The sequence below is a fragment of the Chaetodon auriga genome, chromosome 8 (genome assembly GCF_051107435.1).
Source record: "Chaetodon auriga isolate fChaAug3 chromosome 8, fChaAug3.hap1, whole genome shotgun sequence".
Classification (NCBI taxonomy): Eukaryota; Metazoa; Chordata; class Actinopteri; order Chaetodontiformes; family Chaetodontidae; genus Chaetodon; species Chaetodon auriga.
Window position 1 is genome coordinate 409,280 of NC_135081.1, and position 20,149 is coordinate 429,428.

Here is a 20,149-nt window from a genome sequence, read left to right on the forward strand (position 1 = left end):
GCTAAACTCATGATTACAATTCCATGAAAGGTAAGGTATAAAAACTACATGGTTTTATGACGCATACTTAGGCTGTTATATAAAACTAACTGACCTGGCTGGACAACACACACACTTTGACAAAAAACATATAATCTGAAAGCATGCTGAAATATTGTTCAGCCATATTTAAAGTTTACCTTGGCCCCAGTCTCATCCCACACAGGCCGGTGTTCTTCAATACATTTTAAACCCCAGACAGAGAAGAAAAATAACAAAAATATTAAATATTAAATAATAACAATAATTTCACTTTCACAGCAAAATTACCTGTACACAGACACAGTCAAGAGCACCTAATTCAAGACTAAGGTCTACAAAGACAAAGACTATCAACAGTTGCAGGGATTACCATGAAGTAATTGCCTGACTTTTTTCTGGCAACACCATCAGTTCAAAATCAAATTTTTCCAAATCTTTGGCATATGACAAAAAAAAGAAACAGCAAAACTAAATTGTCAGAAGCCACAGCTTTATTTTGTACCAAGTATTATTACCAGTTATTTTAGTTCCTATAATCTTTTATTCTGTACATAATACAGTGAAAGATGCTTGGCATATTTTAGAAATGATGTTGTCACATATTTTGTCCAGCAGAGTATTCTGCAACTACAAGAAGCAGCTCTTAGCAATGTCAACCATACCATGACAAGGTACAAGCTCAAACATAATGCCAAAATTCAGCTGGGATCAAGAGTCAGCTCACTAATGGTTAAATCTATAAAGCAGCACAAAAATGACAGCTAACATCTTAACCACAATGTTCTGAACAGACACATTACAAATACAGCGTGTGCACAAACTTGGAATGGCAGGTACAGTGTATATCTTCTCAAAACTTTATTAATCAATCTCTTCCAAACATATCACAATGAAAACTAAATCACAATTAACCTTTACAAACTGTAGTCAGGCTACAACAAAATTTGGGGTATTGAAACAATAGGATTGTTTAAATTCTTCAGCCTTGGTCAGTTTAACAGGAAACAAATATTCAAGAAGATTTCAAGCTTATGAAAGTCCAATATTACTCTTACAAATGTCACACAGTCACTAATATCAAGTTTGGCCACCCCTGACAAGGATCAGTGCATTAAGACATTGTGGCATACTGTCCACAAGCTTGTTGATGTTGTCAGTGGGCAGGGCATCCCACTCTTCAGTCAGAGCCTGAGCTAACTCCTGTAGAGTTTGAGGAATATTGTCTGTCTCATTGATGGCTTGGTCTGAGGCATCCCAGGCATGATCAATAGGGTTCATATCAGGGGAGCAAGCGGGCCATGGCATCTGCTGGACCCCCTCTGCATCAAGATATTCTCTCACTGCAGCTGCCCTATGTGCTCTAGCGTTGTTGTCTTGTAGACGAAAGTTGTTCCCACAGACTCATCTTGCATGTGGGAAGCAATGATCCTCCAGGATGTCCCTGTATACAACCGTGTTGACGTTTCCATCCATCACCACCAATGGTGTAGTTCCTCCATAATGAATACTGGCCCATACCGTCACTGAGCCACCACCAGCTTGAGTGGTTTCCTGGATGCAGTCATCGCGAAGGTTTTTGCCACGTAATCACTGAACCCGTTGTCTTCCATCTGCATGGTTAAGGATGTAGCGGCTCTTGTCCGTAAAGATAACATTTCGCCAGTGCCCAAGTTGTAATCCTTTGTGCTCCCTAGCCCAGCTAAGTCGACCAACTCTGTGTTGAACAGTTGGGAGTGGACACTTGGTCATTTGTCTTGGTAACAATGCTGAAGCAACCTTTGATTTACAGTTTAGCACGAAATGTCGAGGCATAGCCAAGGAAGGTTTTGTGTCAAATTTGGTCAAAAATTATTTCAGACAATTCTGAAAACGTGGACCTATTGCATGCAGGCTTTAGGCAGGAAACAGACAATACACCAAGTATCTTGTCTTTTATGGCACCAAACAAATGTTATGCATGAATTCATTTCACCTGGGTAACTGGGAAACATAATGTAATCATTGCACCTGGTCAAAAGTGATGACTGATGCATTTAAATAGGAATAAACAGAGGATTGTGTCTGAAAACAAAATTATTCCAACTTTATGGGCAACAGTGTACAAACAAAAAGCAACACCTGCATTCTGGAATATAAAACAGCAAATTAAACAAATTACTCAGCACAATGGATGATGGCAAATGAGGCGCACTGCTACAGTACTCTCAGCACTCTCTGCAGCAGAATACACATCGCAACTGAGCAGACGGTGGGATGGAGTCAAGCGGTGTCTTCCCTGTCAAGTTGCTAACTAGTCTGTCAAATACATGAGTCTGTTAGTGTTGACTTCATGTTACATTGTTACCTAGTTGGTGAGATGCAGTGCTGGAAAGTAAATACACAATATTCTCACTTTTTACTTTCCTGTGACAACTGTCATGGAATCCATGCTTATCATACTCATTTCCTATGTTAGCTAGCTGCCTAACCATGTAGCTACTTGACAGACCTTGTCAGAGTGAACACTAAGCTATTTATATTAAACAAGCAATGTAAATTAGGTTGGTTCTAGCTCAAGTTCAGTTTATATACATATGCTGGTATCAACATCGACCCCAAAATCCAGTATCGGTCAAGTTATGATTACCAGGTCCTAGTGGTAATGCATAAATAGTACAGTACATCTGAGCTATGCCATACTAAGGCTGATAATTATTTGACAGTTAAATAACATACAATGCACAATAGTCACACACATCCATATACCCTGAAAGGCAGGTACTGGACCAATAGAAGACTCCAAAGAAAACATGAAAAAGAAGTTCACATATTGTGAACAATAGCATGAGCTTGAGACATCACCTGTGGATGTTGTCTGTGGACCTGTTCTTTATGTTCATAATTAAATGCATCACATAATAAGGTCAGACAGTACAAGTTTTTAACATAAACACATCATATTCAAAAATGTGTTTAGTAAGGACTCCTTAAATGTGATTATTAAAGAACTGTGGCAAAAACATGTCGTGAGCTGGTTATTTTACAGTGTATAAACAAAGTGCTGTCAGGTGGACAAACTAGGTAATGGACATTGTTGATAAATGCATCTTTTATTACTACTAACTATAACATTATCGTTATCAGACTCCAACATACAATTAAGTTGCCAGTTATTTAGCTATAACCAGCAAAGCCAATGCAGTCCTCCAGTAAATTCATACTGGCACCAGCTGACAAGCCCCCCATCTGCAGGTCTAAGTGACAGTACAAATCAGTGCAGTGCTGGACTGAGGAGGCCACAATATCCTTGCAGGACTGTTTTGAGGACACCAAATGGGAGCTGTACTGTCATAAATCAGTTTCTGCATGGATAATGTAACATCAAGGAAACAGGTGAAGATATTTCCCAACCAAAAACCCTGGTTTCACACCAATGTCAGAGCACTACTTCAGGTCTACAGGTCCAACAGATCCACAGACAATGCCATCTCCATCGCCCTCTACGCTGCTCTCAGCCACATTGAATGTGCCAACACATATATCAGGATGCTGTTTGTTGACTTTAGCTCGGCATTTAACTCCATCAGCCCCAGCCAACTCATCAACAAACTGCAGACACTACAACTTGGAACCTCCGTCTGTGGATCAAGGACTTCCAGACTAACAGACCCCAACACATCCTCCACCTCCACATCCTCCACCATCGTCCTCAATATTGGTGTTCCTCAGGACTGTGTGCTGAGTCCAGTCTTGTACACACTATACACTTATGACTGTGTCGCTACGCATGGCTCCAACACCCTCATCAAATTTGCGGATGATACAAAAGTTGTGGGGCTTATCAACAACGGTGACGAAGCACCATACACACTGCACTTACTGCAGATCTACTCCAGCCGTCTCCTCCGACAGGCCACAAAGATCCGGGATGACCCTTCCCACCCAGGACACTCTCCATTCACCAGCCTCCCCTCTGGCAGACTCAGAGTCATGACAGCCTGCATCAACAGACTGAGACACAGCTTCTTCCCCATGATTCCCTTCTGAGTGAATGTTTAATTCACTTACCACCACTGACAAAAGCATCATGCAAGCTGCATGTAAACAGAGTTCACTCTTTTTTTACTACACTAGTGCGGTGGTTTGAACAGGCGCGTTTTACCAATTATAAATGTGCCTCCGATATTGCTGCATGAACCAAACTACTTCACACTTGATATCAACCACATAGGTTTATCATTATGCCAACACTGCACATAACGATATCTTCACAACTGATTAACAATTCTTTTTGATTAGTTGATTTGATGTAATGAATAATTCATCAACTACTCTAAAGATTTTCATTTTCATATTACTACATGAATTTAACTATTAATTTACCTTTCACTTGTCCCAATATTTCAATCTTCTAATTAACACTGTAATTTTCACATCACTGCTGTTTTATTATAGTTCTAACATTAACTGACACTATTTGTTACACTCCCCATGTCATGTTATTGAATGCATCCAGCTTACCTCTCAAAACCAACTGGTTTGTTGCCAGAAATACCAAAATATCCACAATGGAGGACATATAGACTGTCTCCCCAGTTGTTCTTTGTTAATAATGTGTAAATCTCAGTGTCAGTAGTGCAATGTTTCTCTCGCTCCCTCCAGGTGGCCTGACACATCACATGGGCCCTGGAAGTAAAATGTTTATTAAAGCCTTTGTTAGATCCAGTCACATGCTTCCAAATGCAATATCCCTTTATGGCGCTAATGTTAGCAGTGCTATCTTGCTGTGTAGCAGGGAGCAAAACATATTTGATCCATAGTTGCCTGGGATTGACAAACTGATAGCGGTTTTGAGTTTGAAGGAATAGACAATGAAGGATCCTATAGATTCTGATGTCAGTATGCAGATGGGGTTTGAGCCATTTCCTTGTCTGTTTTGTTAAACTTCGCAAGTTAGCTTCTTTAAAAGTCAATTGCGTGGGGCTCCCTTATAGTTCAGTTGGTAGGGTGTGTGCCCCATGTATTGAGGCTGTCAGCCCTCTGCAGTAGCCGCAGGTTCGACTCCCACCTGCAGCTCGTTTGCTGCGTGTCGTCCCCTCTCTCTGCCCCCTTTCCTGTCGTACCTTCAGCTGTCTCTCTATTGTAACGGCTAAAAAGCCCAAAAAAATAAATAAAAAGTCAAATGCGCATCAACAGGCAGTGATGTATGGCCAGTAAGGCAGCACTGTCAAATTTAATTTTGCAAAAGGGGGCAAATAGTTGTAGTTTTTGTATCAGTGTGTGTCAAGGAAAAAAACACAACCTTCTCTTTTTTTTTTACATTTACATTGTAGATTAATACAGAAGACATCAAAACTAAGAAATAACACATGAAATTATGTGGTAAACAATAAAGAGTAAACAAAGCAAAATATGTCTTATATTTTAGATTCTTCAAAGTAAGCCACCTTTTTCTTTTTTATGCACTATTCACTTGTGATGGACCAATTCACTTTTTTTTCAGTTCTGGTCAGATTCTGGTACCTGAATTTGGGTATCTGTCAAATACAGAGTACTGATCTGAATCCACGATTTGTTTTGTAACTTGTATGCCTCACTGTGTGGAAGAGACCGGGATCATTCTTTCAGTTGAAAAAAAATCAGGCTCAACTTAAACATCGCTTTCCTAACTTTGTAAAACAAAATGTAAGAAATAAATACAGTTACAAATTTACTGAATTGCCAATTATTATTAAAATAATAAATAATTGTGCAACAGCAATTTGGTAAAAAAAAAAAAAAAAAATTCAAAATTAACAGGAATTACAATTCATATGTAAAACTTTTAAATGCACTAAAAAAATGGTTAGGTTCCATTATTAAAGAATACAACTGCATCAATGAGGAAAAAAATGTAAACATTAATTCACAATTTAGTCAAAAACTGGTACAAGCAAACTTGATAAATCACAATCACAATTCACAGAAGTAGTATAAACAAATAACTTGGTAAAAACAAAACATGCAAAATAATCAGGAATCAAAATTCTTCATAAAAGTTAGTGCAAACAGGCATGTAGATGTAGACTTTAAATTGAATACATTGGCCCCTTTGTCACAGATCCCCGACTCAGCTATGCAAGCTAGTATTGGACTGATATTGGTGTCAGATTTGTGTATCTCTACTATTGGTATTCTCTCAATCAGTTTAATGAGGTAGTCATGTGGAAAGGTTTTAAATCAAAAGATATGACTTGTCATAAGTTAATTAGTGGAATTTCTTTCCTTAATGTGTTAGAGACAATCAACTGTCTCGTTGCGCAACCATCAAACGCTATGATAAAACTAGCTCGCATAAGGACAGCCCAAGGAAGGGAAGGCCAAGAGCTATCTCTGCTGTCGAGGATGAGTTCAATACAGTTACAGTCTCAAAAATTGCCAATTGAAGGGACCATAGATTAGAGCCTGCATAAATGCTTCACAGGGTTCAAGGTTACGAGGTTACTACCTCCCTAGAAAGCCATACCTACGCAGTAGATCAGACGCAGAAATATAAATTAGGGTTAAGGTGATGGCATAGGTGATGTTGATGAAAGTCTGTGAGGGTTCAGTGCTTAGCAAGGACATGCATTTCTGGCAAACACTAACCAAATACATTTAACAAGAGTTGTGACAGGTCACATTTTTCTATACAAGTTCTAGATTAATTCATAAAATATACACAGGGAATACACAGGTAGGGAAAGCTGAACACGCAAACCACAAAATGTCAGGGATCAAATTTAACTAACTGTATAGTAATCAACATTTAGCCCAGAAAAATGCAGTACGAAACAGCTGAAATTCCCCTCTAGGGATCGGTGGAGGCTTATCTCTATAAGTGGTATAGGCTACACCAATTGACTCCTTTATGGTTCATTGTATTACATTATTTAACAGAAATGTAAATCTATTGGAGTCCGACATCTGAATGTGTATTCATGAGTTTTTAAAAAATTTCTGCCTTGATTCGATGATTTTTACAGTCTGTGCCATAAAAAACAATACAATTCAAATTCACACAGCCTGCAGTTTCAGATCATACGTGATCTCAATCCCTAAATGAAAAAAAGTGATGCAGCACAGACTGCTATCAATTGTCATTAATGCTGTAATTGTTTTGGCATTTTATGCCTTTATTAGATAGTGATAGCAGAGAGATTACAGAAAAAGAACAAAGAGAGAGAGAGATGTAATAAAAGGTCCCCAAATGGATTTGAACCTGGGACGTTGCGAGTCTTAGTTGGCTTCTTAACCACTAGGGCATGGGGGCATCTCGACTGCTGTCAATTCTTTATGTGAACAGTTGTGCATGTGTACATGCATTGCCATGAATAAGGACACAGGGTTGTCAGAGATGTTGCATTTTGAATTGAACAACTTTGCTGCCTGGGAACAAGCATAGTTGTAGCAATAGCAAATTCTGTAAAATCTCTAGCCTTTGAGGAATGACATCAGGAATGCACATCCCACTACGGATTATCTTTCTTTTAACATGAAAAAGTATTCTAATAACAATCGAAAAAATAACACAGATTTGTTTTCCTCTGAGGTAATTGAGGACAAGGCAATGCTTAGGCTCATGTAATCTGAACTACTACAAACTTGGTATTATTTCACAGTTGGTCTTCATGTTCATTCCCAAAACACAAGAAACACACAATGTAAAATATCACCACAGACATCTTTAGATAAAAATTAAAGTCCAGTCATGTGGGAAAAAAATTACAAGATCAGTAATCAGTAAAAGTGTGCTGCGTCCCCATGCTTTCTATCGCAAACATTCAGACACAACCAGTCACAACACAGTCACATGAACATATGTGATTCTATCGTTACACTGTATCAGTGGAAATGAACGATAAGAAGCAACTTGTACTTGCCACTAATGTAAACTAGCAAACTGTAGTGTAAGAATTAGGTCAACAATTGCATTCCTTGCACTTACTGTATATACAAACCAGATTCCAAAAAAGTTGGGATGCTGTGTAAAACGTAAATAAAAACAGAATGCAATCATTTGCAAAAGAACTGTGTTTAACAACAATGTTTTTTCTGAAGTGTTCCTGAGCCCTTGTAGTAACATCCTTTACACAATCATGTATTTCACAAAGTGGTGAACTTCACTCCATCCTTGCTTGTGAATGACTAGGCCTTTTTTATAATGTCCCTTACACAGCCAAACATGATAATATCACTGGTTACCAATTCACCTGTTTTCCTGTGGAATGTTCCAAACACGATTTTGCTTTAGGAGCAGTCTTTTGTTGGCCCTTGTCACAGCTTGTATGGAATGCATTGCTGACAGCATCTCAATATTTTTGGAATCAGGGTTATACATGTTCACAAATGACCAAAGCAATGTACATTGCAATGGACTAAAATGTTGCAATATTGCCCCCCCCCCCCCCCCCCCCCTTTTGGGTTAACTTGTACTTTTAAAATAGCTTCCTCTCAGTCTCTGTTACAAGCAGCAGACCCAGCATTAACAGTATACTTGTGGTACTTTGAAGCAGCATGAATATAACAGTTGTTCTGGACATTCACTACACTGCAAAGTTGTTGTTTTTTTTGACAAAGCTGATCCACATGCTAATGATCCACTCAAAATGGACTTGTATCCACTTTTGCACCCTGGCCCACCTGCTGGAAACCACCAACATAGATAAATCAAAGATAAAAGGGATCGCGGTCACTGATTTTTCAGCACAGACAGCATCCTCACATCCTGTCCCTCAGCTCAGTGTACCTGACAAATGTCCAACTCTCTGACCATGGTGGCTGCATGGTGAAAAAAGATAGATGCTTCAGGTCACACTGACAGGAATGGAGCGCGAGCCTATTCAGACCCAGAGCAGCCAGAATGCATATTAAGTTCCAACATTACCACTCAGTGCCAGCAGATACTGAAATGCACACAGTGCCATTGCAGCATGTTCATTCTGTGTAATGTTCATCATAGTGACAAACTACACACAGCTACAATAACACACACAAAGAGACATGCACACAATGATTTTAGTCACTTATGGGGACATCACATAGACTTATATTCATTTCCTGAAGCTTTACCCTAACTCTAACCGTAACCACTACCCAAAATTCAGTTGTTTTCTGATTGGAGACATGGCTTTTGTTGTCTATTGGACAAAAATAGCCTATGTCACAAACACACTAACAAGACTATCAACACACAGACTCCATGACAGTTGACTCACACATACTTCATATTATACTATGAAGTAAGAAAGAGCTCCAGTTTTTATCAGTGAGATTGTATGTGTGTGTGTGTGTGTGTGTGTGTGTGTGTGTGTGTGTGTGTGTACTAACTCTTGTTCTTGCGCAGCAGGGCAGAGGTGATCCAGGGTTCTGTTTGGACCATCCTGCAAGAGGGCACGGTCTTGTCCTCCACGGATGACGATGTGATCACCATGGAAATGCTTGGCAATTGTTCAATCCAGTGTGGAAATACTATCAAAACACTAAACAGATATGCGGAGCTTGTGGGGTTCAGGTAACTGTCATTAGATGGGTTTCCAATCCCAGAGTTCACTTCAAATGTTCACATCCAACTAAACCAATCAATCTTGAAATGGTGGGAAAGTGACCAACCAATCAAAAGGCACCGTCTTCTCTGGCTTTTTTTTTTTCTTCTTCTTCTTCTGTGACTGTGGTTTCTAAGGCAACCAACTGGTGTACAGGCAGCTTTTCTCTGAAGTAAAAATATAAAAGATGTAATCTCTTGTCTTCTGTGGAGTTACACTATAGATAAAGATCTTTCATTCTACATATATATTCTGTTTCTCTGTGGGTCTAGGGAGTGGGGAGAAATACCATATTTGGTTAGTCTGGTTAGTCTTTTGTTAGGTTGGTTCTGGCAGTTTCATGCATTCTTTCTGTGTGGTGGAGGTTTGCACGGCTCTTGATCGCTAGTGACTAATATTTTAAGAGACAAACATGAAACATTAGCCGTTCCTCTATAGTGTATTAACGAGTGGCTACTCTGATTAAAAGTTTAAGTTAAATGTCCAAGGGGTGAAGGCATAGACTCTACTTGCTTATGCTAGTATGTTCGTCAGACATCTTGGCAATAATCCAGGACAGGGTTCAATGTGTAGAATGCAGCTAAAATTTTCAGGTATTTCCATTACTAAGACTTGATGGCCAGTATGATTCCAAGAAATATGTTATTCAGCTTTTTCCTCAAAGACTACATGTAAAACACATTAGCTAGCTTTCAGTCAAGTCTGTGCTAACCAGGCTCGCCCAGCATACTGCCAGGTGGGTTGAGCGAGGTAGTGTGACAGAAGGGGTGGAAGAGAAGGAGGTGGAGGGGAGTTGGGCTTCCAGCTGCCTGTTTTTACCCCATCCCTTGTGCTAAAAATACCTCCAATTACTGGCACTTGGGGGCAGTGGGGTGGGGGGTACACTGGAGTAGGACAGTGTAGAATGATGTTAACACTCCGATTAATCCAGTGACACACACAGCCCTCCACTGGCAACGTTAGAGAGCCAGAGCTCCACGATGCCTGTCTGTATTCTGGTCACTCAGCTCCCCCTTCTCTCGCTTACAGCAGGTGACTGGCCTCTGCCATGGTGAGAAGAGGCCCTTTTAAAAAGCCAGACAAAACTGTAATCGCCATACACTATACTATATATATTAATTCCGTAACAACTAACAGTTGCACAAACACATGTAAACAAACCAGTCCACTACAACGTGTCGATTTCACACAAACGTGATGATTAAAATAAGTTTCTCCAACTGGATATTCATATATATTGCAGGACTGTTTGCAGGAGCGAAGTGATGAATTTTTACAAGCACGGACACTGGTGCTCAGTTGCACAACTCTTTCGCGTGGCTGTAGAACTAGTATATCTGATTAAATACCAAATGTTTCCCCGTGTTGAAGAAATACACAGGAAAAGCCGCTGACGGTTTATAGTATTTCCAAAATCCGATATTGTCTTCTGTTTACCAAATCGTAACTCGATCCAAGAAGTCAGCCTCTGAGGTAATCACAATGAAGTAAAATCACAAACAACGTCTGAACTGCAACGAACCAAAACTTGACACTCGTCTCGAAGTAAACTGCGGAAACACAATCCCGTGAAGTTCCTGAGCTTGCTCTACGACGCCTTTGATCGCCTCTTGACGCGACTCTTCCGTCTGATTCCGATCTTTTTTCTCACACAGTATCCTCATTTACTCGTCCCTCTCAAAATTGAGGGAGATTTGTTATTCCTTCAAGATGGAAACCTTCGCAAGGGCCATTTCGACTCATGTTTCTCACCCGTTTCCCTTTCTATGCTTCTCCGTTAGACGGAATCTGTGCTCCACTCCCACACTGCTCCCCCACCCTGCCATGGGGACTATACCATATGCCTGTGGCAGGGGTCGGAGCTGGTCTGCCTGGCGCAGCGTCACACAGTACTGGTAAAATCAAAAAAGATACACATAACTTGGTGTGAATAAAATTTCACGAGGAATTTGATATCAAATAACACTCAGAGGCCGACTGATTTTATGGAACATCATCAACAAGTGAGTTATGTTAACAGTAACCGTCCGTCTGACCGCAGTAGTCTGTTCCAGGCAGACCTCTCCTGTCCTGTCCATTTATAGTAACAGCGGCATATATATACTGGAACTTTATATACACGCGTGCATGGGCAACCTTTTCTTGAACCGTTGATATAACTGTGTTCAATAAACTCTGAAAAAGACGATTTGATATATACTTAAAACCACTTCCTACAAGGTCAATGATGGGTATTTTCTTAAATTATTAGTCTGAAACTTGACAATAACATAAAATACACTGAAGGCATTTTCTAAAGGTTTACAAAAACATAGCTTACGTTGTATGGATTTAGAACGTAGGGTCTGAAAAATATATTGTGGCCTGTTTTCTACAAGCTTATTGTGCAATGTTTATGGAGACCAGGGCCTGAGGGAAGGGACAAGACAGAGACCTATTGATGAACGCCATCAAAATAAAGAACTGCTTTCAGGGGACGAAGATTAAGGCAGCAGACACAAACATTAATTGTGGCAGTTTACAATATTCGAATCTTTAATGTGACTGACAAATGACAGACCAACAATTAAATAAGCAGTTGAATTAGGTTTTATTATTGATACCATTTAACACATAGAGGTGTGTTCATTCAGTCTTTCAAAATATTTCAACTTATCGGTACTCATATAAACACAGCCTCTACCTTCACTCAGCAAACACACTCTTCGGGCTCTGTTGCTACCCGACGCTAAGGCAGCTGCAACTCAGTTGGCTACATAAAGCCCCATCCCTGGCTGTAATTGGGTAGCGGATGGATCAGTGGGAGGGGCGTTGGGCTTAGTTTCTCTGTGTCTCTTCTCACGATGCAAGGCAGGAATGACGCGGAAATAGTTTGACGATGTCAGGTAGAACTGGAAAGAGGGAGGGGGAGACCTAGGGGTGGAGATAAAGCCGGGGAGCGGGGGAGAGAGCGGAGCAAAAGGCTTCCGTAAGCACATGGTCACTAAGTGAGTCTCTGCAGCTGAGATGTGTGTCTTCTCCTTACAACCCAGCCAAAGCTAAAAGTTGTTACTGTTGCTATCCGAGCATTCCAGCTAAATCAGGCACAATGCTGCCTGGGAACAGCTCAGCACACAACAGTGTCATAAACCAGCTGACAGCTCTTAAAGGAAAATTCACCCTCAAATACAACTCACTGCACTGGGAAATGTGTGTCACTTGAGTTCTTTTTCTTTATTGTGATTTTAATCTTAACCCTGTGCAGACTAATCAGTCAGTAATATGTAATAAAAAGTGACACCGAAAAGTCAACTAAAGCTTGCTTGCTGTACAAAGGCATGGTCTCCCATGATAATCCTGGATTAATTTTGGTGGACAGGACTCAAACAGTCCTCTCTCTCTCTCTCTCTCTCTCTCTCTCTCTCTCTCTCTCTCTCACACACACACACACACACACACACACACACACACACACACACACTTAACAGGTTCTTCTATTGCCTTGACTATTTGCTGCAGCAATTTCCATCTTAATTGCCATACTGAACTATGCTTTAAGCAGTCCACATTTTTTAGATAATATTTGATATGACACACTAATATTGTACATGAAGCCCATATGATGGTTAAGATGCAGCAAAAACAAATTTGGTTAAAATGAGCTGGTGTAATTTGGAAATATTCATTTTTAATTAAATGTTTTTAGTTTAGAAAACTGAGCTAAATTCCAACACAATGTAGTTACTGCATTCCAGCTTTGAAAGGTATATTTGACTCCAGTTTCTGCAGCCTTTCTTGATAATCTACTCAACTTCCAGGCTGCAGGACCCATGGCTTAAAGCACTGTCCACTGAGCATGTCACAAAGGAGTAGTGCACGTACACACACACACACACACACACACACACACACAGGTCTACTGGAAGACAAGGGATGGTGTCATGTTTTTTAGTGACTTTCTGTATGGTTGCCACCCTTGGGGCTTTGGTCCACACAACACTGAACTCTGCTGAAAGGTTTAAATACAGTGCTCAGTGCAAATGCCAGTATAGTCATTGGATATGGAGGTCTATCACTGACACCAGATATGGATTTGGTGCCACTTTGTATGGAGAAAAATATAGTTTACAACCTTAACCAAACAAGGGGACAGTTTTCTCAAAAAACACATGAAAATCTTGAATGAGGAGGTGCGAGTAACAGCTTTCATTGAACAAAAATCATCTCCTGTCCATCACATTCAAAAAGCAATCCAGCACATCTCCACTTGAAAGATGAACACATTTAGAACTGAGTCAGTGCAGACGTTGTATTCGAAGACAATTTGACACATTGTTTATGCCAAAAAAAGGCAATTTCACCTGTGCATGCATACAAATTTGGATTTTCTATCAAGTGTATATTTCTCCATGGCAAGGCATGCCAGATACAGAACAGATACAAAACCAACTGGTTGCAAGAAGGTGGCTGGGCACAGAAATACAGAAAAACAACAAGACATAACTGTACTTTTCAGTCGCCCATTGTGTACCATATGTCTATTTACACTGAAGAGAAACATGGAGTATACTGCAGTTCTCTTCTCCCTGCCATGCATAACCCACAATTATCTCAGCTCCACAATTACAGACAGATGAGTAACAGGTGAACAAGTATGTGTGTGAATGTGCTAGGGATGACAGGACATTCATGTAGTATAAACGGATGACTGGTAAAACTGTTAGTGCCGCTAGTTTCTCTGCTAGTTGTAAAGAGATTTGTTCACGAAAATGATTACACTGTATCATAAAGGCCTTTCAGTACAAATTATTATTAGTTGTTTTTGAGATATATGCTACATACTTTATACATTGTAACAGACAAACAAACAGGACATGAATAAATAAAGTGCAACATTTGCATCTAAAAATCATTGAACTAATATTCTATCACCTATCTATTTAAGATAATATGCATGTTGACTCAATGTCCTGTATAGAAATCACATTTCATTCAAATTAGTTTCAGTTTTACAATACAACACAATACAAATTGATTTCAAATCATTACTTGAATTTATATTCTTAAATTTAAATATAGATAATATTTATATTGATAAATATATTATCCATGGACGACTGCAATTTGCAGTAATAAATGAATACACACTGGTGCATATACAAAATAAGTACTTAATGTCTTTAAAGCTCTTTAGTGCAAGTTGTCATAACATGAACATCAGTATCTAAACCCATTTGTCTGAGGTTTTGCCTTTATTTTTTTTTATTGATTTTGGCATTTTGATATATATAGAGTGTGTGTGTGTGTGTGTGTGTGTGTGTGTGTGTGTGTGTGTGTGTATATGCAGACTAACACATACACACACACACACACACACACGTCTGTCTATATACATATATACATAAGTACATATATGTGTGTGTGTGTGTGTGTGTGTGTGTGTGTGTGTGTGTATATATATATATATATATATATATATATATATATATATATATATATATATATATATATATATATATATAAAAGAACTTTTAAACCTCATATCCTGCATCAGTGCATTGTTAGGTAGTGGTACATATATTGCATTGGCAGAAAAGGAGTTTCTTAATAGTGGACTTTAACAGGCTCTGGGATTTGATGCAGTCATTTCCTGTTGTCTGCACAACCGATTTTCTTTCTCACTGTATTGATAGTTGTGAAACGCTGAAACGGCTATATTACTAAACATGTGAATAAACGTTAGTAATTCCCTTTACAGAGTAACTGACTGGCTTCCACTAAATTGCGTTCAGCTGTACTAACGACCAGACAACAGAGATTACAATGGTAGTAAGAGGAGGCAAGCAGACTCTGAAACTCACGTGCCTTGCAGCAAAATTCCACCCGGCAACTATACACTGTACCATGGCAACAGTACTGCCATTGGTCCCCGGTGCGTTTTCAAATGACCAATGGGATGGCCAGCCGCGGGTGATGCTTGTTGCTAGGTAAACATGATGCAGAGGGAAGACAGAGGAGCAAAATTATCATGCTGCTACTGCAGGGTGCTTTCAGCAAGGAGTGGAGGAGCACTTCATACTCGGAGATACCCTTCTCACTTGGCGGTGCCAGAGAGACAAAAACCAAACGAAGCAGGAATGACACAGACAAGAAGAATAAAATACAAGACTGGGTTAAAGCATGTGGGAATGGTGCTGCCCATACGCTTGCCAATGTTTTACATGCACAAATGCCATAAATGTTCCACATGCACAAATACCATAAATGTACATTAAGCTAGCCAGGAGAGAAGGTTAGCTTAAAACACTCAAAGCAGTTTAAATAATCAACTGTAAAAGGCCATATAGTCTGTAGTAATGTATTACAGTTAACAGCATCAATACACAAATAAATTAGTAATAACAATAATAATTAATGCAGAATGGAAAGAAAAAAGGCATGACATGCAGCAAAGGGCCACAGGTTTGAGTTGAGCATGGGCCACTGCAGTGAGGACACAGCCTTGGTATATGAGGTGCATGCTCTACCAGGAGAGCTACCTGTGGGCACCCCTCAATATTTTGTTTCAACTGTAGCTTACACTTTCCAGACCTGAACCGTCTATGACCTCATTCATGGACCTACGGTTACTACATAATCCAAGCAATTAATTCTCACGTTTGTCATAATCATTTGAGTAGGATGTATTTTTGTGTTCATAAATGTACATCAAATATCTAGCTATAGAGTGTGTGCATGTGTGTGTATACACACTTGTGTGTGTATACAGTATATAGTTATGCAGCGTCCCCAGTTAACTCTGACTGTGATGTGAACCTACATACACATTACATCCTCCTGCTGCACATCCTCAGTGATCAATGAAAAAAGTGGCTGGTGACTCCAAATGGAGTAGACATGTGGCTATCTACAGTGGGAGCTAGCAGCCACAAGAAGCACAGAGCAGAGGAAACAAGCCATTCCAAACTGAAAGAAAAGGGGCAAGAGTTACAATGTTTGACCAATTCATATCAGACTTTGTTCAGACAAATTCTTGCTCGAACAACTTTTTCAAATACCTGCCACATCCATGGACTCATGGTAAGATGTAATGTACATTTACTCAATACTGTACACTGTAGTTAAATTCTATAACACTTGCACTTCCTTGAGTATTTCAATTTTTGCTCTATTACACTTTTACATCACTACATTTCAAATTAAATTATCCTTTTTAACACTGGCCCCCAAATGCTGACACCTTTCCGGTGTCACCATCTGACCTTTACGCCCGCTTCATGCAGTGATTCAGCTGTGTGGAGGTCAGACAGTAGGTTGTATTTGAAATATTTCTCATAAGCTCTCTTTTTCTCATTCTCTACACAACTACTATTGGCACTTTTCACATGAACAACCAAGTGCAGCACTATAAATGTCTTCCAGGGGTGACTGTCACGGATGAAAGATTATCAAAGTACATGGAACTAACATAAATGATTGTTTGAAAACAGCATTTGTTAAAAATTAAAACATATACACATTTTTCTGAGAGCTTTCTAGTTACTTTTGTTATGAATTTTTCAGGTCAGAGATGGTATTTGAATACACAAAGTTACGTTTTGATCGAGACAATTGATTTGAATCCCAAAGAATAGTGAAGTAATCACATTTGAGTGGGACACAGTTGGTCAATACCTGACTGTAACCCTAACCCATATCCACAAATTGACCAGATAACACAACTGTGTGCTTTTCCACTATGAGACTGACATTTTAGTTTTTTTTCTGTGAACTGTCTCAGCAGCTACTGGATGTATGGACATGGAATTTGATACAGACATTTATTTTCCCCTCAGGATGAACTATTGTAACTTTGATGATCCTTCGATCTAGCGCCACCATCTCATCAAAATTTTAATCTGTCCATTACCTGCAAATAATCACATTCCTGTCAGCCTCAGCTGCACTTTGCGTTCACTGGTTACTGTGTTAGCAGGCTACCAAATGGTGAACATACATTAGCACGCTAAGATGGTCAACATGGTAAACACTATACGTGCTAAACATTTAATGGTTTTGATAATGGTGGTGGAGCGTGTTGTCTAACACGTCACTCCTAAATCCCCCAGAGGTGTTCAGTTGGGTTGACATCCAGTGACTGTGAAAGCCATAGCATATGATCTGCATGATTTTTACACTCAAACCTGTCTGTGTGTTCTCTAACTTGAATGGAAGCATCTGTATTTCAGTGTTCTATTATTTCACAAAAGACATCAGTAACCATCAATAATGGTTATGAAGACATTTGGGGACTGTGATGTGTTGATACTGTATGGCACATAGTCAATAACATGCACATACACATAAGTTTTATAGATAGTGTAGGCTTTTATACGTACAGTAAGTACTCTAAGACCATAAAGTTGTCCACTTATAGCACATTTGTCGTGCACCAATATATTTGAATCAATATATCAATACTTCAAATTATGTTTTTTGTGAAATGTATGTTGGATGCTGGCGTACACAGTCTGGCCTTAGTTTTCGGTCAGAAAACTGCAGCTAGTCCAGAGAGTTTTGTTCTTCTTCTTTATTAGTTCCACACATGAACAAGGTGCAGGATGCGTTGTATTGCTTTATGTTGTGGTTTCCTGAAGTATGGAATAAATAAACAATACAGCTATTAATATGTCTGTGATATAAACACCCGAATGGTAGCACACAAAGAACGCAGTAAAACAACAACTTTGGTCAAATAATACTTCCTAATGGCCGCACGGGGGCGCTTCAGGCTGCACCATTACAATCTAACACACAACGTAACGTAAATATCGTCAGATATTGCAACCATCCATGTATGAAACACTCAACCATAACAGATTCATATGGTTAGAACACATATATGGATAAAGATGGACGTATTACTGGCCCGTAGCAACATACGTCACTTAGAAAAAACTCTGTAGGCGAGAACGTGCATCAGGTATGGTGGCGCGTTACAACACATAATAAACAACAGATGCAAACGTACTTTGTACTCATGCACAACAGACACAAATAACGACGTGGATGGCCACAACCCGGTTGTTTAGCGCTGTCTCTACTGAACAAGACGTGCGCAGCACGCTACACATAACTTATCTGTCGTCCTTCGGGACTACTCGGGTCTTTCCGGTGATGTTCGGTGATGCGACGGTGACGCCCCAAACTCAGCAGAGCAGGGAAGTTTGCACATTTTTGTACATGTATTCTCTTTGTCCTACATATATTATAATGGAGTATCAACAACATCTACCGTGAACACATTCCATTATCCACATACTCTAGTGAAGTAGCACATCATCACTCAAACAAAAAAATGTGAATTTACATGATAAAAGTCTTTGACAGATTTATAAAAGCATATTAAATCCGGTCCCCATCAAACCAAGGACAAACACATAAAAACTACAGTAAGAGTAAAGGTAACATTTATTATTATCCAAGCATCACATAGTCAGCCAGCAAACACTTCCTTTAAAATAGTGTCTGTAAAAAATAAATAAAAAATAAATAGTGAGGAATTCTTGCCAATTACTATAGACAATAACATGTCAATTCCATACTGTATATGACTTGACAAACCCAACTACAAACCTGTATTTGGAACTAAAGCATTCATACTGATAAATGTGTGTCAGCCTTTCTTCTCTCTGGGGCTAGTCTGGAAGTCCTTAGGTCTTAAAACAGCAATCTGGGAAGATGTGCTGGCTTAAATGCGGGGAAAAGCAGTGCTTTACCTATCCACCATCTAAATATTTTTGTTACCAAATGTAACTAAACTAATGTGATTTCTGCAACAGTTTGTAAAGGCATACAAGTAGACCTAATGAGTCATGCACTGACTGTAGATGCATTTTACATGTATTTAGACCAACTACTTTCTGCATTAGAAATCGAAGGAAAACACAAATGAGTCTGACAACAGACACCCACCAGATCATTCAACACTAGCACATGATGAAAAAAAAACTGTATAAATCAGATCAACAACACGTCATGTTAATTGATGCAGAAACATGGTGCCAACATTAGCTTCATCACTGTTATAGAAAAAGGTTCAACTGGGTCACTGTTCTGCTGTTACAGCCAGTCCATATGAGCCTATGCAACTTTGGTCCAGCTGTAGTCAAGAATGGAATAACGTCCACACACACAGAGTGCAAACATATATATACAGCCACTGTTGCCAGGCGAGACATAGTCTGGTTCAGTGCAAGACCCAGAAATAGTCACAGTAAGGACAGGTGGAGGGGTCACATGCCCCCCCAGAAAAAAAAAACACACATACAAAAAGAGAAAGACAGACTGAAATAAACTAAAGAGAGGCTTTATCAGAAAGAGCATGTGAAGTCTATCACATTATGACTGATAATGTTGTTTGCCTTTTAGTGTGTTATGTTATTTAGATGTTAGGACAATGTTTGTGAGACAAAACAGACATTTGCACATTAATATTTTGTCTCATGACTCATTCCTCATAGTTTGAGCTCCTGTGTGTATGAATGACTTAATGTCAATGGTCACATGAACACCTAACACTTCATTCATACTAGTTGATTCAATACATTTTGTCTTCTCTGCTCCTG

At 39.4% G+C, this 20,149-nt stretch overlaps 1 protein-coding gene across 5 annotated transcripts in view; it reads right to left on the bottom strand.

Moving 5' to 3' along the window:
- dyrk1b (dual-specificity tyrosine-(Y)-phosphorylation regulated kinase 1B) overlaps positions 1 to 20,149 on the bottom strand; it is a 101,156-nt gene that overhangs the window by 37,193 nt on the left and 43,814 nt on the right. The window contains exon 1 of one of the 5 annotated variants that reach the window (XM_076736688.1): positions 15,404 to 15,796. The exons of 2 other annotated variants lie outside the window; for them this stretch is intronic. Coding sequence is in view for 2 of the 3 variants with exons in the window: in XM_076736684.1 (XP_076592799.1) it covers positions 9,349 to 9,451 (103 nt within the window). In the remaining variant the exon portion in view is untranslated. Of the gene's footprint in view, positions 1 to 9,348; positions 12,882 to 15,403; positions 15,797 to 20,149 lie in introns of those variants that run through there. 2 more of the 5 variants (XM_076736684.1, XM_076736689.1) reach the window with 2 other exon arrangements.